The 18,490-nt window shown below is 51.5% G+C and overlaps 1 protein-coding gene across 1 annotated transcript in view; it reads left to right on the plus strand.

Moving 5' to 3' along the window:
* Positions 1 to 2,501: 2,501 nt before the first annotated feature.
* ONECUT2 (one cut homeobox 2) overlaps positions 2,502 to 18,490 on the plus strand; it is a 51,684-nt gene continuing 35,695 nt past the window's right edge. The window contains exon 1 of the mRNA XM_027576036.2: positions 2,502 to 3,729. Coding sequence (XP_027431837.1) covers positions 2,502 to 3,729 — 1,228 coding nt within the window. The remainder of the gene's footprint in view (positions 3,730 to 18,490) is intronic.

Here is an 18,490-nt window from a genome sequence, read left to right on the forward strand (position 1 = left end):
GACTCTTTTCCCAGCCTTGCTGCTCTCTCGCCCTCTTTCAGTCTCTGCGCACTCCTAGACCAACAGGAGGTTTGCGCTCTTGTGAACTTTTGTTCAACTCCTAAGTTTTTCAAACATTAACTGTTTCAAATTATCCCAAGTATCCAGCTGCCATATATAAGGTGGGGAGTGAAAAGAGAGACAGTAGGAGAGGGTTGAGGGGGAGAGGAAAGACAGAGAAACAAAAAACTCAGTTATTCTACCTAATTTTGTGACATTAAAAATGTGAGCAGCCAGAAAAGTATGCCTAGCAAAGTAGAGGAATGTCCACTTTCTTACCCAGGTTCTGATATCTCAAAGAAGAATCTACTTGAAAGAATAATTGGCAAGGTATTGGCCAGAGCTCAATGAAGTTGATCTATGAATAACGTCACTGTACATTCATGTGACAGGATGGTGTGGGAGAGGGGGTGGGTTTTTTTTTTGTTTTTTTTTTTTGCTCTGTAGCTAGAAGGGAAAGGAGGGCAGCCGCAAAAGGTCACCAAGACTAAGAACTATTTTCCAAATGAATCAAACCTTTCTCTAGCACCAGGAAGGCACATACAGTATTCCAGGCGGCGTGTCCTTGTTTTCTTATCAAGTTTTCTCTAACAGCTGGAAGTGGTTGGAGGGGGCTGTCTTAAGGAGACCCCCTGCTCTTCTTTTGACAGCTGATCAAAAGAAAATAGGTCACGCTTCTCAAACTTATGTCCACCCTGTCCTTAATTACTGTCTCTTTAAACAAAGGCAACATCTGCGCAACCTCAGCTAGCTTGAATCTTCGGAGGCAAACAGAGCGCAACCTGCTTTGGAAGAATCTGTTACTTTTAAGGTTTTCAATGCGGGGTAGCTCCCTGTCTTCAGCCACCCCTCCACCCCCACCCAGGCCTCGGAAATCTCCACCTCCTTTCTCCGCCGCTCCACTTCCAGTCCCCGACCTAGGATTACCAAACAACGGAAATTCTGGGTAAACGAAGGTGCACTTTTTAAAGCTGCGGCTTGCGAGCGTTCTGAAACTCGCCAGGGTTCTGGTCTTTTCAGAAACAAGTTTTGGATACACAGATGTCGGCCGACGGTCTGTGTCATCTACCCACAGCCGCAACCTGGGGCGTTCCTTTCTCGGGACTCGAGTGTGTGTGTGTGTGTGTGTGTGTGTGTGTGTGTGTGTGTGTGTGTGTGTGTGTACGCACGCGCGCGCGCGGTAGAAGAGAAATCCGCGGGTGTCGTCCCGGACGGTTTACGTACTCCCCGCTCCCAGGAGAAGTTTGTTCACTATAGGCTTTGGCAACAATCTTGCCGCCCCCTACCCACCACCCTTCCTTACAAGTCGCTAGCGGGGGGAGCATTTGGTCACCTTGAAACCGCAGCTCCTAGAGTTCTAGTTTTGTTTTGCAATCTAACAGGGCCCTTCTGAAGCCTCATAACTGGGAGATTTATGGATTCGCCGGGTAATTAAATGATGTTATTGTGTTAACTTTGCTTGGATTACGGTAGCCCGCGCCGCCTGTGGGCTTGCGTCGCCGGCCGCAGCTCCAAGGCAGCGAGGGTCCTGGGATTCCTTTCGCCTGGTAGATTATGCATGCCGCGGTCTCGGGAATTTACGGTGCATTAGAATACATAAGCGCCTGCATTTTAAAAGGGTAAACCACTGGCTCTCATATAGAGACGCTTGGGAAGTGGCTTGCTAGGAGACTTGGGTTTGTTTTCTCACAGTACATACTGGCTTGCTAGCCTCCAGAAAAGCTGTGGGGTGAGGCAAAGCGAACTAAAGCAATGCCCTTTTCTACAGATCGCAGCTGCTCAAGAGGGACAGAGCGGCATCTTTAACATAATTTCTCTCCCTCGCTCGCACTCTCGCCTCTCTCTCCCCACTACCCCCTCTTCTTCCCCTCCCTCCCTCTCCTTGACGTTTGAGTCTAGTGGCAAAGGAGGAAAAAAAAGGCACAGAGCCGTCAGCCAAACCTGAAACGCATGGCCCCGCCCCCTCATCAGCCATTGGCAGTCGCGCTCAGGAGGCCCGCCCCCCAGGGCAGCAGCGCACTCGGAGTGGCTGTTTGCGGCGCCTATCGGGCGCTGCCCCGCCCCGGGTCCGGGAGGCTAGGTTGGCTGCCCCGGCGAGCGGCAGAGCCCTTCTGGACAGCTCCCGCTCACCCAAACAGAAGACGTCGGCGCCGGAGCGGGCTCGGACATGGCGAGGCAGCGCGCCGGCCGGAGCGGTGGGGCCCGGTGATCCCTCCCTCCCTCCCCGCCCCCTCCCCTCTCCCGCTCGCACGCCCGGTCCGCCCCCACCCCGCCCCCACCCCGGGCGCGCCCGCCTGCCCTCCCGCAGCCCGGGGCGCACACCCGCAGGCACGCTCCCCCTCCACACACTCACGCACTCCCGCGCCCTCCCCCGCTCCCGCGACCGAGCTCCGCCACGCGCGCCTTGCCAGCCCGCCGGCTGCCCCCGCCGCCCCCGCCGCCCCCGGGCCCCGATGGACTGAATGAAGGCTGCCTACACCGCCTATCGATGCCTCACCAAAGACCTAGAAGGCTGCGCCATGAACCCGGAGCTGACAATGGAAAGTCTGGGCACTTTGCACGGGCCGGCCGGCGGCGGCAGCGGCGGGGGCGGTGGCGGGGGCGGCGGGGGCGGCGGCGGGGGCCCAAGCCATGAGCAGGAGCTGCTGGCCAGCCCCAGCCCCCACCACGCGGGCCGCGGCGCTGCTGGCTCGCTGCGGGGCCCTCCGCCGCCGCCAACGGCGCACCAGGAGCTGGGGACGGCGGCAGCGGCAGCGGCGGCGGCGTCGCGCTCGGCCATGGTCACTAGCATGGCCTCGATCCTGGACGGCGGCGACTACCGGCCTGAGCTCTCCATCCCGCTCCATCACGCCATGAGCATGTCTTGCGACTCGTCCCCGCCCGGCATGGGCATGAGCAACACCTACACCACGCTGACGCCGCTCCAGCCGCTGCCGCCCATCTCCACCGTGTCGGACAAGTTCCACCACCCGCACCCGCACCACCACCCGCACCACCACCACCACCACCATCACCAGCGCCTGTCGGGCAACGTCAGCGGCAGCTTCACCCTCATGCGCGACGAGCGCGGGCTCCCGGCCATGAACAACCTCTACAGCCCCTACAAGGAGATGCCCGGCATGAGCCAGAGCCTGTCCCCGCTGGCTGCCACGCCGCTGGGCAACGGGCTGGGCGGCCTCCACAACGCGCAGCAGAGCCTGCCCAACTACGGGCCGCCGGGCCACGACAAAATGCTCAGCCCTAACTTCGACGCGCACCACACTGCCATGCTGACCCGCGGTGAGCAGCACCTGTCCCGCGGCCTGGGCACCCCGCCCGCGGCCATGATGTCGCACCTCAACGGCCTGCACCACCCGGGCCATGCTCAGTCCCACGGGCCAGTGCTGGCGCCCAGCCGTGAGCGGCCACCCTCGTCCTCGTCTGGCTCGCAGGTGGCTACATCGGGCCAGCTGGAGGAGATCAACACCAAAGAGGTGGCCCAGCGCATCACCGCCGAGCTGAAGCGCTACAGCATCCCACAGGCGATCTTCGCGCAGAGGGTGCTGTGCCGGTCTCAGGGGACTCTCTCCGACCTGCTCCGCAACCCAAAACCGTGGAGTAAACTCAAATCTGGCAGGGAGACCTTTCGCAGGATGTGGAAGTGGCTGCAGGAGCCCGAGTTCCAGCGCATGTCCGCCTTACGCCTGGCAGGTAAGCACAGAGGGTCTCCTGGAGCCCGGCTGCTGTGGAGAGGGCTCCCGGGGGCTTGTGGCCCCAGGTCAGCGCGCCTAGCCTCGGTTCTTTCCTCCTCTCCGCTCCGCACTTCCTATTTTCTCTCGACTTTATTTCTTCTTCTGTCATTTCCTTCTTCTCCCTTCTTCCTTTTCTGTTCTCTTTTTCTTTTGCATCTTCATACCTCTCTTCCTCCCTCCTTGACTCCGAGCTTTCATTGACCGACCTCCCTCCACCACATTTCATTCACCTTCCCCTGAATGTGCCAATTTTACCCCTCTTTCTGACCTTCCCTAGTTGTGGGACAAGGGACAGGGTGCGCGATGTCCACTAGGAGCTTTCTCTTTGCAGGACTTACAGAGACCCGGGATTGGCCTTTTTCAAAGCTCTGTGCACTTGAACTCTTGCTTAGACAATACATTTCAGTTTTCCAGGCTGCCTGGTTTTCCTGTATGGAGGCAGTTGAGGGGCTTTGCTCTTGAGAAAGGAAAAAAAAAAAATTCTCCGTTCTTTTCCTACCTACCATATCAGGCAAACTTGTTTAGTTATTAGCAGGAGTCACAATCTTGACCGCTTGGGGAACGGGTGGCTAGGATACAACAGCGCTTTCCAGGCTCATCTCCGGCCTTGGCGTTGGCGCGGGGAGTTTCTGACCGAAAGAGCCGACTTGGGCCAGTTCCCGTGTCACTGCCTACAGAGAGGGGAGGGTGCAAAGACGAAGGTTGGGACTAACACATTCACCTCTAGGAGGATGGGAGAGGAAAAACTAAGAATGGAGAGCTCCCTGACTAACTCGCCGGCCACCCTTGCCCGGCTCCCAGCTTCTGCTGGGATTTCCCGAGGTTTGGCTGGGATCGGAGAGAAGCTGGGCGCTCGTGAGGAGAGGTGTTGAAAAATTAAGATGCAGGTTAGTTAATGCATCTTGGCCACGGGCAATAGGCTCCGCCTTTGCATTAAGCGGACGCTGATTGTGCGCGTAGCGCGGCGGCAGGGAGGGCAGGCGGCCCGCGGGAGGGGACGGGTCGACGCGCTGGTTACATTGTTCTGGAGCGGGCTTGGTTCTTTGTGCCTCCTCTAGCGGCCGAGCCGCGAGGTACAACCCTCTATTGTTCTAGGAGCACAGTTACCTCCTGTGTGGGCGGCGGGAGCGAGAGAGAAAGACGCAGCAGCGGCTGCGACTGGCACACAGTTGCGCGCTTTTGTGCGCGCAGACCCAGCGCGGTGCGCGTGGCAGTTGCGCTGCCCCCAGGACCTAGCCGTGGGTCCAGAGGGCCACAGTGTCCAGGCGCCCCACTGGGGGAGGACACACAGTACCCTACTGCAAGTCTGGTTGGGCAGTTTCTCTTGGACTGGGGCCATCTCTCCGGATCCGCGGGCCACCGAGGGGACAATCCGTAGTGGCAGTGATTTACATTGGTGCCGAAAGTGGGATGTGCGTTGTGTGCGGCCGGCACTGTTCGGAGCTATACACAACGCGCTTCCGGAGCGGCAAGCTCAGGCTTCCTCTCCCGCTCCCTGGGGCTTTCCTCGCACCGCTGAGCCTGGCTTATGGGGTGCACTCTACCGACGCCGGACCGGGCTGGGGGCGTGTTCACCCAGGCTTGGGGAGGGGGCGTTGCCACTCTGACCGCCTCCGCCTCCGATCTCCGGGCAGTTAGCGCCTCTCAGTATTGATCTGAAAAGGTAAAGAAAACTATCCCCCCCAAAGCTTCCCCAAATCTATGGACTCCCAATACTTTGGCGTGCTTTTAGTAATCTATCTTTCTCCTTTAGCTTACACTTCATTCTCCACTACAATTTTCCCTTATTTGCTCCTGGTTCCTAGAAAATATTAAGCAGTGGATAGAGGGCAGCGGTGAGAAACTGGAGGCTTACTGACACTTCTGAACAGTGTGGTACCCCTTTGTCTTGGCCCCCCAAAACACTCCCATTCCCTCTCAGGTAAGCTCTAGCATTGGCTGGCTTCCTGGGCACAGGTGGCCAGAAGGAACTTGGCAGCTGGAGTAGAGGGTACATTAAAGGCAGGATGACAGCTAGTCTATTCCAGACCATCTCAGAGCACTGCCGCCCCCTCATGCCTGTCCTGCAAAGGACAGAGCTGGAAGGAAGGAAGGAAGGAAGGGAGGGAGGGAGGGAGGGAGGGAGGGAGGGAGGGAGGGAGGGAGGGAGGAAGGAAGGAAGGAAGGAAGGAAGGAGGAAGGAAGGAAGGAAGGAAGGAAGGAACCATGTGCCTTGTGCCTATGTGTGTCAGAAAGTGATATGGCACGAAATGCTTTACCTGTTAGCCTAACTCAGCCCCAAGCATTGCTGGGATAAGGGAGAGTGTCGCATACATGAGGGTCCCCAGACCCACCACCCCACCCCGGGAAAGTCAGGGTAGGGGGCCACTCCTCAGGGGCTGGCCCCAGGAAGCATGGAGGCTTCCCCCCCCCCCAGGAGGAGGGCTGAAACCTCCACAGGAGACTGAAAGCCCCCTTCAGCAAGTAGGAAATTCCTGCTGAGGACCTTGCTTTGCTAAAGCATTCAAATGTGTGTCTGTTTTATTACCCCGAGTTGAAAAGGGACAAGAGCTTTAGCCTTTTTATCTGGCCATTTTATCAGCAACTACAAGCGTGTTGAGTGGTTATTATTACATAGGAGGCTTTTCAGTTTGGGGTCAGTAGATCAGTCTCTTCAGACACTGACGCAGAAGCTAGGACTGGTAAGTAGGTATTATGTGCTCAGGAGCGCTAGGGGACAGGAGCAAATGGAGAAGAAAAGCAGAGGCCTTCCCCGCCAGGAGTATCGATCAGAATCCCTGCAGGGACGCTGCTGAGGGCCCACACCGTAGGGCTCTGGGGGTTAAACAAGCCCATGGTTCCACAGGGCTGCTGGGCCTGACTGCCAGGCCAGAGCCTCCAAGAGCCGCCTGGGCACCTCCAGCTTGCCCCAACCAGGCCTCTTTTCTCTCCCTTCGTCTCCTTTTAGTTTCCCTTTCTCTTTCTCAATTTGGACCCCTCTGGGTCTTGCCAGAGGCCCAAGCAGACAAGGATCTGAAGGACCTCGGAATCAAGTCATCTGATTTGGACCCGCTCCTGCAGACCTCACCCTTAGGCGCCCCAGAAGCAGGTCCTCCTTCTCCTCCCCCACTTGCCTCCCCCAGGTCTCTCTCCTCTGCGCCCACTGCTTGGGTGTATCCACAGCTCAGGGTGGCATTTCAAAGGGTCAGGGACAAGACGTCGGGGAAACCCAGATCGCCCCAGCACTAGAGTTCAGAGAAACGGACCCCAAGAGCACGATTTCGTTGGGAAAGGGTGGCCAAGGCAGTAAGGAGTTGCAACCGCGCATTCGGCGGCTCTCAGCGCGCGCTCCTGCAGGGCAGTTTGTATTTCCCGGCACCAGGCGGGCGAGGACAAACTCCCGCGGGTTTAAACACTAACACACCCCGGCTTTGAGCCCAAGAAGCCTCTGAACCAAGCACGGTCGCGAAAAAGGAGGGACTGGAAAAAACAACAACAACAACAACAACAACACAGGCAAAACCTGGACGGGCGGCTCACGGAGGAAAATCAGGGCCTCCGTGGCAAGAGTGGTTTCCTCCAGCGTCCAGCAGCCAGAGCGGAGCCTCTGACGGTATAACCTGCCACGGTTTGCGCCTCCTGTGACCCGGGCTCCCGGGACGGCCTGCTGGGAACCTGCCACGTGTCCCGGCGGTGGACACACATACGGCCCTCTTCAGACAGCAACTCCCAGCGGCCAGTCTGGAGGCAACTGTTCAGACAGCCATGGCCTTTCACCAACCAGCCAAGAGTTTGCCTGGGCCACCTGACGCCCGCGGCGGCAGAGCCTGCCCGGGACCGTGCTCAGCGGTTCCTGCCAGGGGCACCACAGGCCAGCGTTTCTCCTTCGGCGCCAGGAAAGTCGTGGGCTACGCTGGCCGACTGGCATCTTCTAAGCGGAGAGGCGGGGACCTCATTGTCGGAACCTCACACCCACCGCCCCTCCCGCCGGTCCGGCTCCAGGCCCAGCTCAGCCCCTGTCTCCCCGCAGTTTAGAGCGGGATCCGAGCCCCAGAGACCGAACGCAACCCACGTCCGTACCGAACACGAGACACTTTCGCCTGCTGGCTGGTCGGATTAATAATTGAAAAGCTCGCTACTGCCCTTGTTTGGTCAAGTCCCGGGTGCCTGGAAAACACTTTCCTAACACGCATCTGGGTGAGCGGGAGCGGGCGGAGAAGACAGAACGCAAGGAAAGGTAGTGAAGCCGAGCGCGAGAAGTAGCCCAGGCGGCCAGGCGCCCTCGACGCGAGCGGTTGTGCATTTATTTTTATTCCAGGCTTTCCACCGTGTGGTTATGTCACTTTCTCAAACAAATGTTTATATGGAGGGAGATCGATGCTGATAATGTTTAGAAGATTAAAAGAGCATTAATGCTGGCAACAATAACGTAAACGTGTGGACCCAGTTCTCATTGATCTGGAACCTGATCCGGCGCGTTTCCAGTAAGCCCGACGGCGCGCCTTTCCCAGCAGAGCGCTCGCCAGCGCCCCCGCTCCCCAGCGCCCCGTCTCCCCGGCGCTCCCGCCGCGCCGCTTTGCCTGCTCCCGGCGGGCCCACCGGTCAAGCCGCGGCTTCTCCCCGCGCGGCCCCAGCCGTCCCCTTCCTAAAGCTTTCTCGGGTCGCAGAGCTGCTAGCTATCTCCGTGGTCCCCATGCGCGCGCGCGCACCGCGTCCTGCGTTTCCGGCGGAGGGCTCTGCGGCGGGCTGAGTCCGCGAAACCGCGAAAGGCTGCACCGGACGGCGCCGGAGTCCTCCCAGCGCTCTCGTTCTCGGGGGACCGTCGCTCCCGGGTCCCCATGGCCCTCGTCTGGTCAAACAGGGCCCGGGGCAACAACTTCTTTCCTCCTTCTAAACCGTCCAAAAAATTCGACCCGCCTCTCGATATGCGGGAACGACCAAACCCAACTTGGAAACGTCTCTCAAGTTGCCCTGATAACCGCGCAGCTTCCGGACCCTCGGATCCCCTCGAATCTTTCCTTGTTTTCATTAAAAGGAATCATTCACACGAAAGTGTTCGCATTCACCGATTTTCTACACTGAGGCATTAGGTGGGCAATTAAATGCCGCCCCAGTGACAAAGGCCTGGGCTTCATCCCTCAGAACGGTCTGCTCTGGGCTAATTGGGTCAACCAGGGAAGAATCTGGTTTCCTATAGGGGCTGGGGCGGGAAGTTAAGAAAATCAGACTGGGGAACCCCACCCCACCCCTTCCCACCTGCTGGAGAGAACTTACCTCTGAGACCCCGGATGGGAGGTTTTCTCTGAAGCATCTGCATTGACTGGAAAAGAAAGGACTCTTCAGCTCTTCTTCCTTCCTTCCCCTGGGGGAAATGTCCGCACCATGCCCGGAGTGGCTCCCCTTGCCAAATGGTGGCTTATTCTTCCAGAAGGAACAATAAGGTGAATTTTACTGAAAAGCATGAAAGAGCTGGGGTGGTAGTGGGGGTGGGATGGGAATTAAATTGTTCTGGCTTTTTGAAATTGTAAATTCTCCAACTGGTGAAAACTAAGCATTTCCTTCAAGAAGAGGTCTCAATCTGGAAGGAAAGAAGTGTTTTCCTTCCTTCTCCAAAAATAAAATGAGAAAAAGGAAGAAGAGAAAGAAGAAAAATCTTTCATGGTTCTGCTTCGAGGTGTGCCAAAGGGTGAACTGGTATTTCTTTCTGTCATTCCCAGAGATGGGGTTCATCTTCATACCAGTGGACTTTTTTTTTTAAGATTTTTTAATTTATTCATTCGAGACACAGAGATACAGAGAGAGAGAGAGAGAGAACATGAGCAGGGGGAGAAGCGAGGGAGGGGGAGAAGCAGGCTCCCCGCTGAGCAGGGAACCCGATGCAGGGCTTGATCCCAGGACCCTGGGATCATGACCTGAGCCGAAGGCAGACGCCCAACCATCTGAGCCACCCAGATGCCCCCCCACCCACCAGTGGACTTCTTAAAGAAGAGAGCTTTGGTACAGCTTGATTTCTATTCAGAATATGCCCAATCCCCCTCCTGAAAACTACAGTTACCTGGGTCAGGTGATCAGATACAGAAACCAAGGAGAGTGGGTGGTGTCCTTCAGGTCAGGAAGACAACTGCCCCCCCTCCCCCACCCCTTCCCCCACGTGCTCCTAGGTTCTGGGAGGGGTGAGTGAGCTGAGACTCTCCTCCATACCCATCTTAGAATCCCAAAATAGGGCAGGGATTCTGGTGAACGGTGAGGGTAGGGCAGAGGAGAAACTGACTCCCCAGATTTTGTATCCAAGAGGAGAAATGTTTTACTTCCTTCTAGAACCAGGTCTAGAGAAGGAGAGCCTGTCTCTCCTTCTGTCTTCACCTCTTGGTTTTCTGGCCTTTGGTACCTGTTTCTAAAGGAATATCAGAGGAAAGAGGTTGAAGGAAGGAAGTACTGAGCCCCACCACACTACAGCTGGTGGCTGTTGTTGGCAGAAACTGTCTTCAGGAAGAGTGGTATCATGTTGGGGGATCCCTGGAGGAATGAAAACCTCAAAGGAGAAGGAGAGAGATTTAATTTCTGGGTTCTTGCCAAAGGAAGGGAAATGAGAAAGGAATAAATAGAAATAATTGCCTGGATAAAGGGCTCTGGGGAAAAGGGTGAGTATACAGGCACCCTGGGCCTTAAACTTTATCTACAGACTCTCTGTATTACCCTCACCCCTGACCATCTCAGAAATACTTTCCCCTCCCCCCCGACCTAGGGAAAGTCACTCTCTCCAGGGGATACTTTTCTTGGTGGGGAGAGAACATTATGAAAAAGTCTAATGGGATCATTTAGGCTATCATGTACAGAGCCTGCTCAAGATGGGCTGGAGACCCATCAGCACCCCTCTTCACCCACTCTGTCCCCCTACCCCACTTCATTGCCTTTGGGAAAGGCTTTTTGTTTTCCAAGTCTCACTCAAGGCAACAACTCTGGAAAATGTGCATAGGTTCTTGTAGGTGCAGGGAGAGGGGAGGAAGGGAAACTTATTGGGTAATTCAGCCCATCTGGTGCCTGACAAGGTGCAGGATGGGCAAAGCACTAAGGCAGGCTGTCGACATGCATATAGAGTTAGTCTTACTTGGGGAGCAGGATTCCTAGAAGTTGTGCACATTTTTTTATGAAAAGTGTCCCCACACAAATTGCCCCAGAGGGAAGGGAGGCTCTGCATTCCACCTTAGTGCCTCTGTCACCATTTGAAGATCCATTACTCTTCTGTAGAATGCAGACTTTGTTTGGGTTGGAAGCACACCTCCAACGTAATTTAATCAGCATCAGACTTTGGTTAGTGTAATCAAATATACATATACTTTCTCCTGCAGGAAGAAAAATAATTTCTCTGTAACTGGTATTGACTTGAAGTCATGTAATCTCTGGAAAGCATCACACTTTTAAAGGGAACGGTAAAATTAAGAGGAAAAGAATCCACAGATTTAGTGGTTTGCCTTGAGATTGCTAAGAGAGCCAGTTACCACCTAAGAAAGGCCTGCTCCAATTTTAGATATTTCATTCCTGCCTCCTCTTATGGTTAACCCTGCAAATCTATATAGGTAGGAAACAACGTTGCCTGGCTCACCAGATCCAAGGAATTTGGGCTTTATCTTTGGGTTGAGACATTCTTGGAGGAACCTATCTGGTGTTCCACAGGCAGCAGCATCAGGATCTCAGAGGGTCAACGAGCCCCTTCTTTAACAGTGATTGGTAGCTATTGGCAGCTCACTCCCTACTCTACCCGCTGGGCCTTGAGCCTGAAGCTCTGCCTTAGAGCATCCTCCTGGAGCAAGCCCGGACTCCCCACCCCCAGGGCGAGGCTCTGGGCTTTACCCAAGTTGAGTCTGTTAGGGAATCTGTTGTAAACACAGATCCATTGATTTGCATTTGTCAGAGAGTAAAGTTAAACCAGTGAAAAGAGAAGCCCTTACCCTTTTATGCAGGACCAGGGAAACCTTTCATATTGATCCTATTGATCCAACCTTTCCCTTTAAGGAAACCACATAGTTAAAGACCCTCGTTCAATAGATTTACCCTTCGTGCTTGTGATATTCCTTTAAGTGTTCTCATCTAGGATAGCTGGGCATTAAGCCCACACTCCAAACCAAACAAAAATGAAAAGGGGGGTAGGAGGGAGGGGTCAGGAGGCAGAATTGTGGGAAGTGAAACTGAATCAAACTGAAATGTGTAATGACTCGGTTGGAGATGTTTTTCTCATTCTAAGATGACACAGAGTTAAGAACAAAATAGATGTATTTAGCATCTCTCTCTCTCTCCTTTTTTTCCACAGAAGAAAATCTGTTTATATGCTAGAGTAGCAAAGTCTCAGGAACATCATTTTCTACTGTAAAATTATTTCAATCAAGCCACTAGCTTGGTTCATTCAAGCTGGTACTTAAAAGCCGTTAATACTTCCATAAAAATTATTTTGGTTCATTTGTAGCAAATCAGGAATAGACTAGAACTGTCCCCAGAAATGCAACATTTTGGATAGGTATTTGAGCATGGACACGGAAGTCATTCCAGAAGAGAGGGGGCCTGGAGTTTTGTGTTCTGATGGAAGTAGGTAGAAACCAGGCCAACAGAAAGGACAACTTTTTTTATTATTTATTTAAAGAGCAGTATAGATGGAATAGGAATTGCTAAATATTCCTCAGCATCCCTCATGTTTGCAGATATGAAAATGGAAGTCCCCTTTGTTTCCGGAATTGTTGGCATTATCTATTCCATTCCTTCCTTGACCCTTTTTGTTCTGTAAATAACATCCATTTGTGATTTTTTTCAACATGGTACATGCATTATTCCTAATTGGCTATCTCTTGGGTTATGTTCGGACATTCATATTTGTTTTCTGTGATTGAAAAATATTAATGATTCCTTAGGTGAGCTAATGTATTTATCTGCTGAGTGAGTTCAAAGGGCAGAGTTCAGCTATGGTTCAGGTTAATTGAACAGGAAGCAGTGAGCTCTCCAGGCTATGTTGAGCAAGGGTCCAGTCCCTTAAAATATCACACTCAGCAAACACACAATTTCACTGTCCTCATCCTGGAGTCTGATGTAAGAGGCTCAGATCAACTTGGATTGCCTGTTTAAAAACCCAAAGCAAAGCACAGCAAGTGCAACAAAACGCTCACAGTCCCCCTTGGGGAAGAAGAGTTTTCTCATTGGCTAATTGCTTTATTGGTAGCACTGACCTGCAGAGCAGCTGCGGGGGCCTGGATGAAGGCTTAGGCCTCATAATAACGTGCTCCATTAGAACAGGGCAAGGCATTTTTTGTTTACTCAATTGGAGCTCCCTGCAAAGTGCCATTAACCCCAGCCCAATCGTGTGTGTGCTGCAAAAGCCAAAGGTCACGCCAGTCAGGCTGTAGGCATAGCCAGCTCTGCCCTGGTGGGAGGGAGGGGGCATTCTGCTGGCATTGGCCTCCCCAAGCTTGGCCCAGTGCTGTAGGCCCCTTCAGGGCTTTGACCACAGCAAGCAGTTGCACAATTTGTTTACATTTCCCAATTGCTGAATCATGGTATTGATGATTAAACAGTTCTGATCTGAGCACCATCAATCACCCCAGGAAAAAAAAAAAAATCCTCCCACTAGCCCTCTCTTTTCTATTTATGTTTTGTTCATTGTGCATTACAGTAAGTAGAATTGTGCAGACAGTGCTTATTAGCAGGAATATAGTCTGGATAAGTGCTTGGATCAAGAGGAAGACAGACCTGCAAACATGGCTGGGGTGCGGTGGGGAGTTGTTTAGAAGGTTTGAGGTGGAGCCCCAGCATAGTCAGGGCTTCTGTGGAGAGCACCTTGAGCTAGAGTGCCACCTGCCGGGAGTCTTCTAACTGCAATAAGCCTTGCACCTCCCACAAGGCCCAAGCCCCTTCCTTTACTTTGCTCCTAGTATGTGTCCCCAGCCCCCAGTCCTCAGGCCACTACCCACATTTTCTTGAGGGACTTTTTCCTTGTCCTTTGGGACTCTAGCCTCTGCCTCTCTGAATTCATCGTCAAAGAGAAATCAGTGGGTCTGCTGTGATGGGTGAGGTGATTTGCCCACCCTGCACGTTGAGGCAATAGTTTCCTCCTGCTTGGGAGAGGAGGGGTGGAGAAAGCAAAAAATATCTGTGGGAGAGAAGAGGAATGGCTGTGTGTGTAGGAGAAACGGCTCAGTTGATGTGTGCCAGTGAGAGCTGTGAGGGCTGTAAGGTGCTCTGCAAAGGTAACATATCGTACAAAGGAGAGGGGGTGGGAGAGAATTAGTATTGGCAAGGGAGGACATCTGGAAAGAGATATGCCAAATCAGCGAGCCAGCGGTGGGCCCTGCGAAATCCCCTGGGATGAGAAAAAGTGAACCAGCCGGTTTGCAATTGCAAAGAAGTGAGCCAGTGAGCTAGATTTGGAGCCAAACTGTGGAGCTGGCTGTAGCTCTGTGGGCGGCAGCTGTTTCCAGACTCGCCTCACATCGATCTCGGCCCCGAGCCCCTGGCTGCCTAGCGCCCGTGGGTGGGTTGCTGTCTCCGCGCTCTGGCGCGGGCTTCAGCACCACGAACAGCGCCACGGAGTGCCCCAGAGCCTGCGCGCCTGGACTGCGGTCTGAGCGAGTTCCCATCTCAACCCAGAGAAGGAAGATGGGCCCTCTCCTCGAGTTAAATCTGGGCAGGACCCTGATCAGTAGCTCCAGCTCTCTAGATCTCAGAGCCCCAGACGTAACAGGGCCTCAGATTTTCTCTGGCGCCCCATGGCTTCGGTTCTCTGTGTGAGGTCAACTATAACAGAGGGAGAGGAGGCGATGCCGAGTGAGAGGACAAAAGATGCTAAACGACCCTTTCCTTCGGAAAAGGAAGAGCATTACCTCTGTTGGGGGGCTGAGGGATTGAACTGTTTTACTCCACTTTACTCTCTCGTGCAGATGCTGATTGCCACTCTCAACACGATATTTTAGATTTGGATTTCCTTTCAAGGTTTACAGCCTGCTTCCCCCGACCTCGCCCCACCTACGTGCTGATTTTTGAAAACATAGTTTTCATTATATTAAACAATATTCTCACATTGTATCAGCAGTAATGTTGCAGAGAGAGCCAACTAAGGGACATTACTACCTCCAATAAATCTTGAAGCTGTGTTTGATTTCTTGAGAGTCATCTTTGATGGGCTCTCTTTTAGAACCTCTGCACCACTTCTGCGGGTCAAGGGTTGAGTCACTTCCTTCAGGCCATGCAGTGGAGTCAGGCGGGCCTAGCCAGGGTGAGAGCTACCATTAGGCCCGGACCCCTGACTCTGGCCATTTTTTGTCAGTTGCTCTGCTTCATTTGTGTTTTTATTCCAGAGAAAAGAGACAGGTGGGTTCTTTGGTCTGTACAACTCATATCTCTTTGGGTTTCTAGTAAAATGGCCCTTGACTTCCCAAAGCTAATAAGAGACTTTATTTATTTATTTTATTTTAGAAAGGGGGAAGGGGCAGAGGAGGAGGGAGAGGGAGAGATTCTCAAGTGGACTCCAGGCTGAGCATGGAGCCTGTCGCAGGGCTCGATCCCACAACCCTGAGATCATGACCTGAACCAAAAAGAAGAGCCAGACATTCAACCAACTGAGCCACCTAGGAGCCCCTCCCAAAGCTAATTAGTATGTAGAACTTTTCCTTAATTTCAAGGAATTTTAGTTTAAGCCTAATTTATTGCTAAAGTGGTTCTCAGGGAGATAGGGCACAGGAACAGACAAGTGTGTCCACTTTAAAAGAAAGTCAAGAATATGATAGATGAGATGGTCTTCCCTGTGACAATTCATCTTTAAATTCCAAGTGGCTCTTGGATGAAAAGAAGGATAATAACAGCCCAAAACAAAACAAATGTTAGAGGAGGGCATTCACTGCGAATAATAAAAAGAAAATAATGTTCTTTGTCTAAATGCCTAAAAATTTGCCCTAGAAATGAGCAGGAACATATTTAAATCAGATCTAAGAACTGGTTTTAAATCTATTTGACAAACACTGAGTAAAGCAGTTTCTTCAAGCTATATAATCTTTGAATTTGCAGACATGCATTTCTTAGTACTTGTTGGGTTACACCATCAAAACCTTTTCCAGTAAAACACGTATTTGACGGTAAGCAAAGCCTTTCTTCAGTCTATTTTATATTTATCAGTGCATCTTATTAAAATAAGGCAGTACAAAGAAAAATAAGGCAATACACTCTGCAAGGGCTTGTACTTAAATGCATCTCTTTTCTAATGAATTGTGTGTGCTTTTCAAAAGATATTTCAACAAGACTGCAATATGAACAGGACTTCTCCTAGTCTTCTTTGATTCCAAATACTAAAAAATGGGTGGAATAAAGAACTTTTTGCTTTTCTGAAACAGTATGACAGATTTCAAAATCTAAGAGATTTTTTTTTAAATCTTGGATTCAGTTGTCTCCTAATGTACACCAGAGTTCACTTCAGTTCATGTACAAGGCGTAAGAGTGGACTCTATTCATCTCAATGTGCAACCTTTCTTCCTTTCTCTTTCATTCTTCTGAAAAGGAAGAATCTGCTTTTATGATGAAGGCCAGTTTCTCAGCCTGATTCTGGGCCCTTGCCTCTCCTGCCTTCTCAGGACCCCAGCCTTCCCTGTGCTTTTAACCTCTCCATCTCCATTACCTTTTTCCCATCCACATTTTTATTCTCCAGTTTCTCTTATCTTTAAAAAAAAAAATGTACCCCCCCAACACCTATTCTAACTTCATCTCTTCTCTCTCTTCACTTCTGGAGTTGCCTTAACTCTGTGCCTGTTTCTTACTTCCCCCTTCAGACCCAGCCCTCTGCAGGCTGCTTCTAGCCACTCCTGTTTACTAAACCAGCTCTTACCAGTGTCACTGTTGAGGTTTTTGTAGGCAAATCCAATGGACGCTTCTCGGTTCTTATTTCTTATCTCCTCAGCATTTGACACACTGCTGACCACCCGCACCTTGGAACCCTTTCTTCAGTTGACTTCTGAAATAATAGTATACTCTCTTCTTCTTTTGTTAGTATTCTGGCCACTCCTCGTCAGTCTCCTTTCTGGGCTCCTCTTGCTTTGTCCATCTAGCTCAGCATTCTGGCCGAGGCTATTTAATTTTTATGCTCAACATGCTCACCCTGGAAGATCTCATCCATTTGGTTACCATCTCTCTATGCTGAGGACTTCTTAGTCTCTCCCTAGCCCTGATGTCTCTCCTCATTCCAGGTTCTTATTTCCTTCTGCATCTGAACATCTTTGCCTGAATGCCCTCAAATTCGGTTTACCTCAAAGTGAACTCATGTTCTTGCTTCACTCTGACCCCCTCACCACTACCACCATATGTGAGGCTCTTCTTTTATTCCCTCTCTCTTTCAGTAATATCCCTTCATACACACCGTAAGCTGGGAAATCAATTCAGACTCTTTCCTTTTCCTCTTTCCCCTTGAGTCAACCATACTAGCCATATGGATTTTACCTCCTAAATATCTGTCTATGTCTCTCCATTCCCTGTACTGCTGCCCTAGTTGGAGCCATTCCAACTTCAACAGCCTCCTGACTGGTCTCCCTACCTCCAGTCTTGACTTCTCCCATCCATTTTTCAACCTTAAGCCAGAGTGATTTTTCCGGAACCCAAATATGATCACATTACACCATTATTTAAAACTCTTTGTTAGCTCCCTGTGACCTTTGGATGAAGGTCCAGACCCCTAAGCAGTGTGTGCCAGTCTATATGGGTTGACCCCTGCTCACGTTCTGCCTCATCTTGCATCGCTACCCCTTCCCTTTGCTCCAGCCATGCTATACCACTGCCAGCTCATCAAACACATCAGGCTCTTCCTTTAGCCCAGAACACTTTTTTCCTCATTCAACTAACTTGAACTCAATTTCAGATCTTGGCTTAGATGTCCTTGACTCTAGGAAGTCTTCTCTAGTCTCCTAAATTGGGATGCCCTTGGACAACCCCTCCGATTGCATATAGAACATAAACAGGTATCACCTGCTAATTTGTCAGTATCTTCCTGCCAAAGATTCTAAGTTCCACAAGAGCAAAGTTTGGATATATTATACAATAGGCAGCCAATAAGTATCTGTGAATAAATTAATAAATACTTTTCTTTTGTATGACACTGTTTCTTCCCATTTTACTTCCCCAAGTTAGTAGATGGCATTTTTAAAACAATTTTTTTTTTTTTTAGATTTTATTTATTTATTTTTTAGAGAACACACAAGCAGGGGGAGTGGCAGGCAGAGGGAGAAGCAGGCTCCTCGCTGAGCAAGGAGCCCGATGTGGGACTCAATCCTCAAGACCTAAGCTGAAGGCAGACGCTTAGTGACTGAGCCACCCAGGCGTCCCAAGTAGATGGCATTTGAAAAAGAATCATCAGTGTTGGGTGCATCATTTTGGGGCAGTATTTCATATTTCAGAATATCAAGTTCTCATCAATGTCATTTTCCTCCTAAGCTAAAATAATGTAGATATGTGTGAGTTTTAAAGGGAATCTTGAAGTGGGGTTAGATCTTATCCAAAGCTTCAGATTATCATCAATGAGGTGAGGGAGGTAAAATGACAATGACTAGACACTAGAATAGGAACCCATTTTACCAGTTGACACTAGTCCCCCAAGGTCACCTGCTCCAGTCAGGTAGTCTTCCTTGCTATTCTGCTCATACGTTGTCTTCTTTGCCATGACCATGTCTTTTTGTACACTCTTTCCCCCTACCCGGAATGCCTTATTTCCTGTCTCTCTCCAGATC

Source organism: Zalophus californianus, chromosome 14 (genome assembly GCF_009762305.2).
Source record: "Zalophus californianus isolate mZalCal1 chromosome 14, mZalCal1.pri.v2, whole genome shotgun sequence".
Classification (NCBI taxonomy): Eukaryota; Metazoa; Chordata; class Mammalia; order Carnivora; family Otariidae; genus Zalophus; species Zalophus californianus.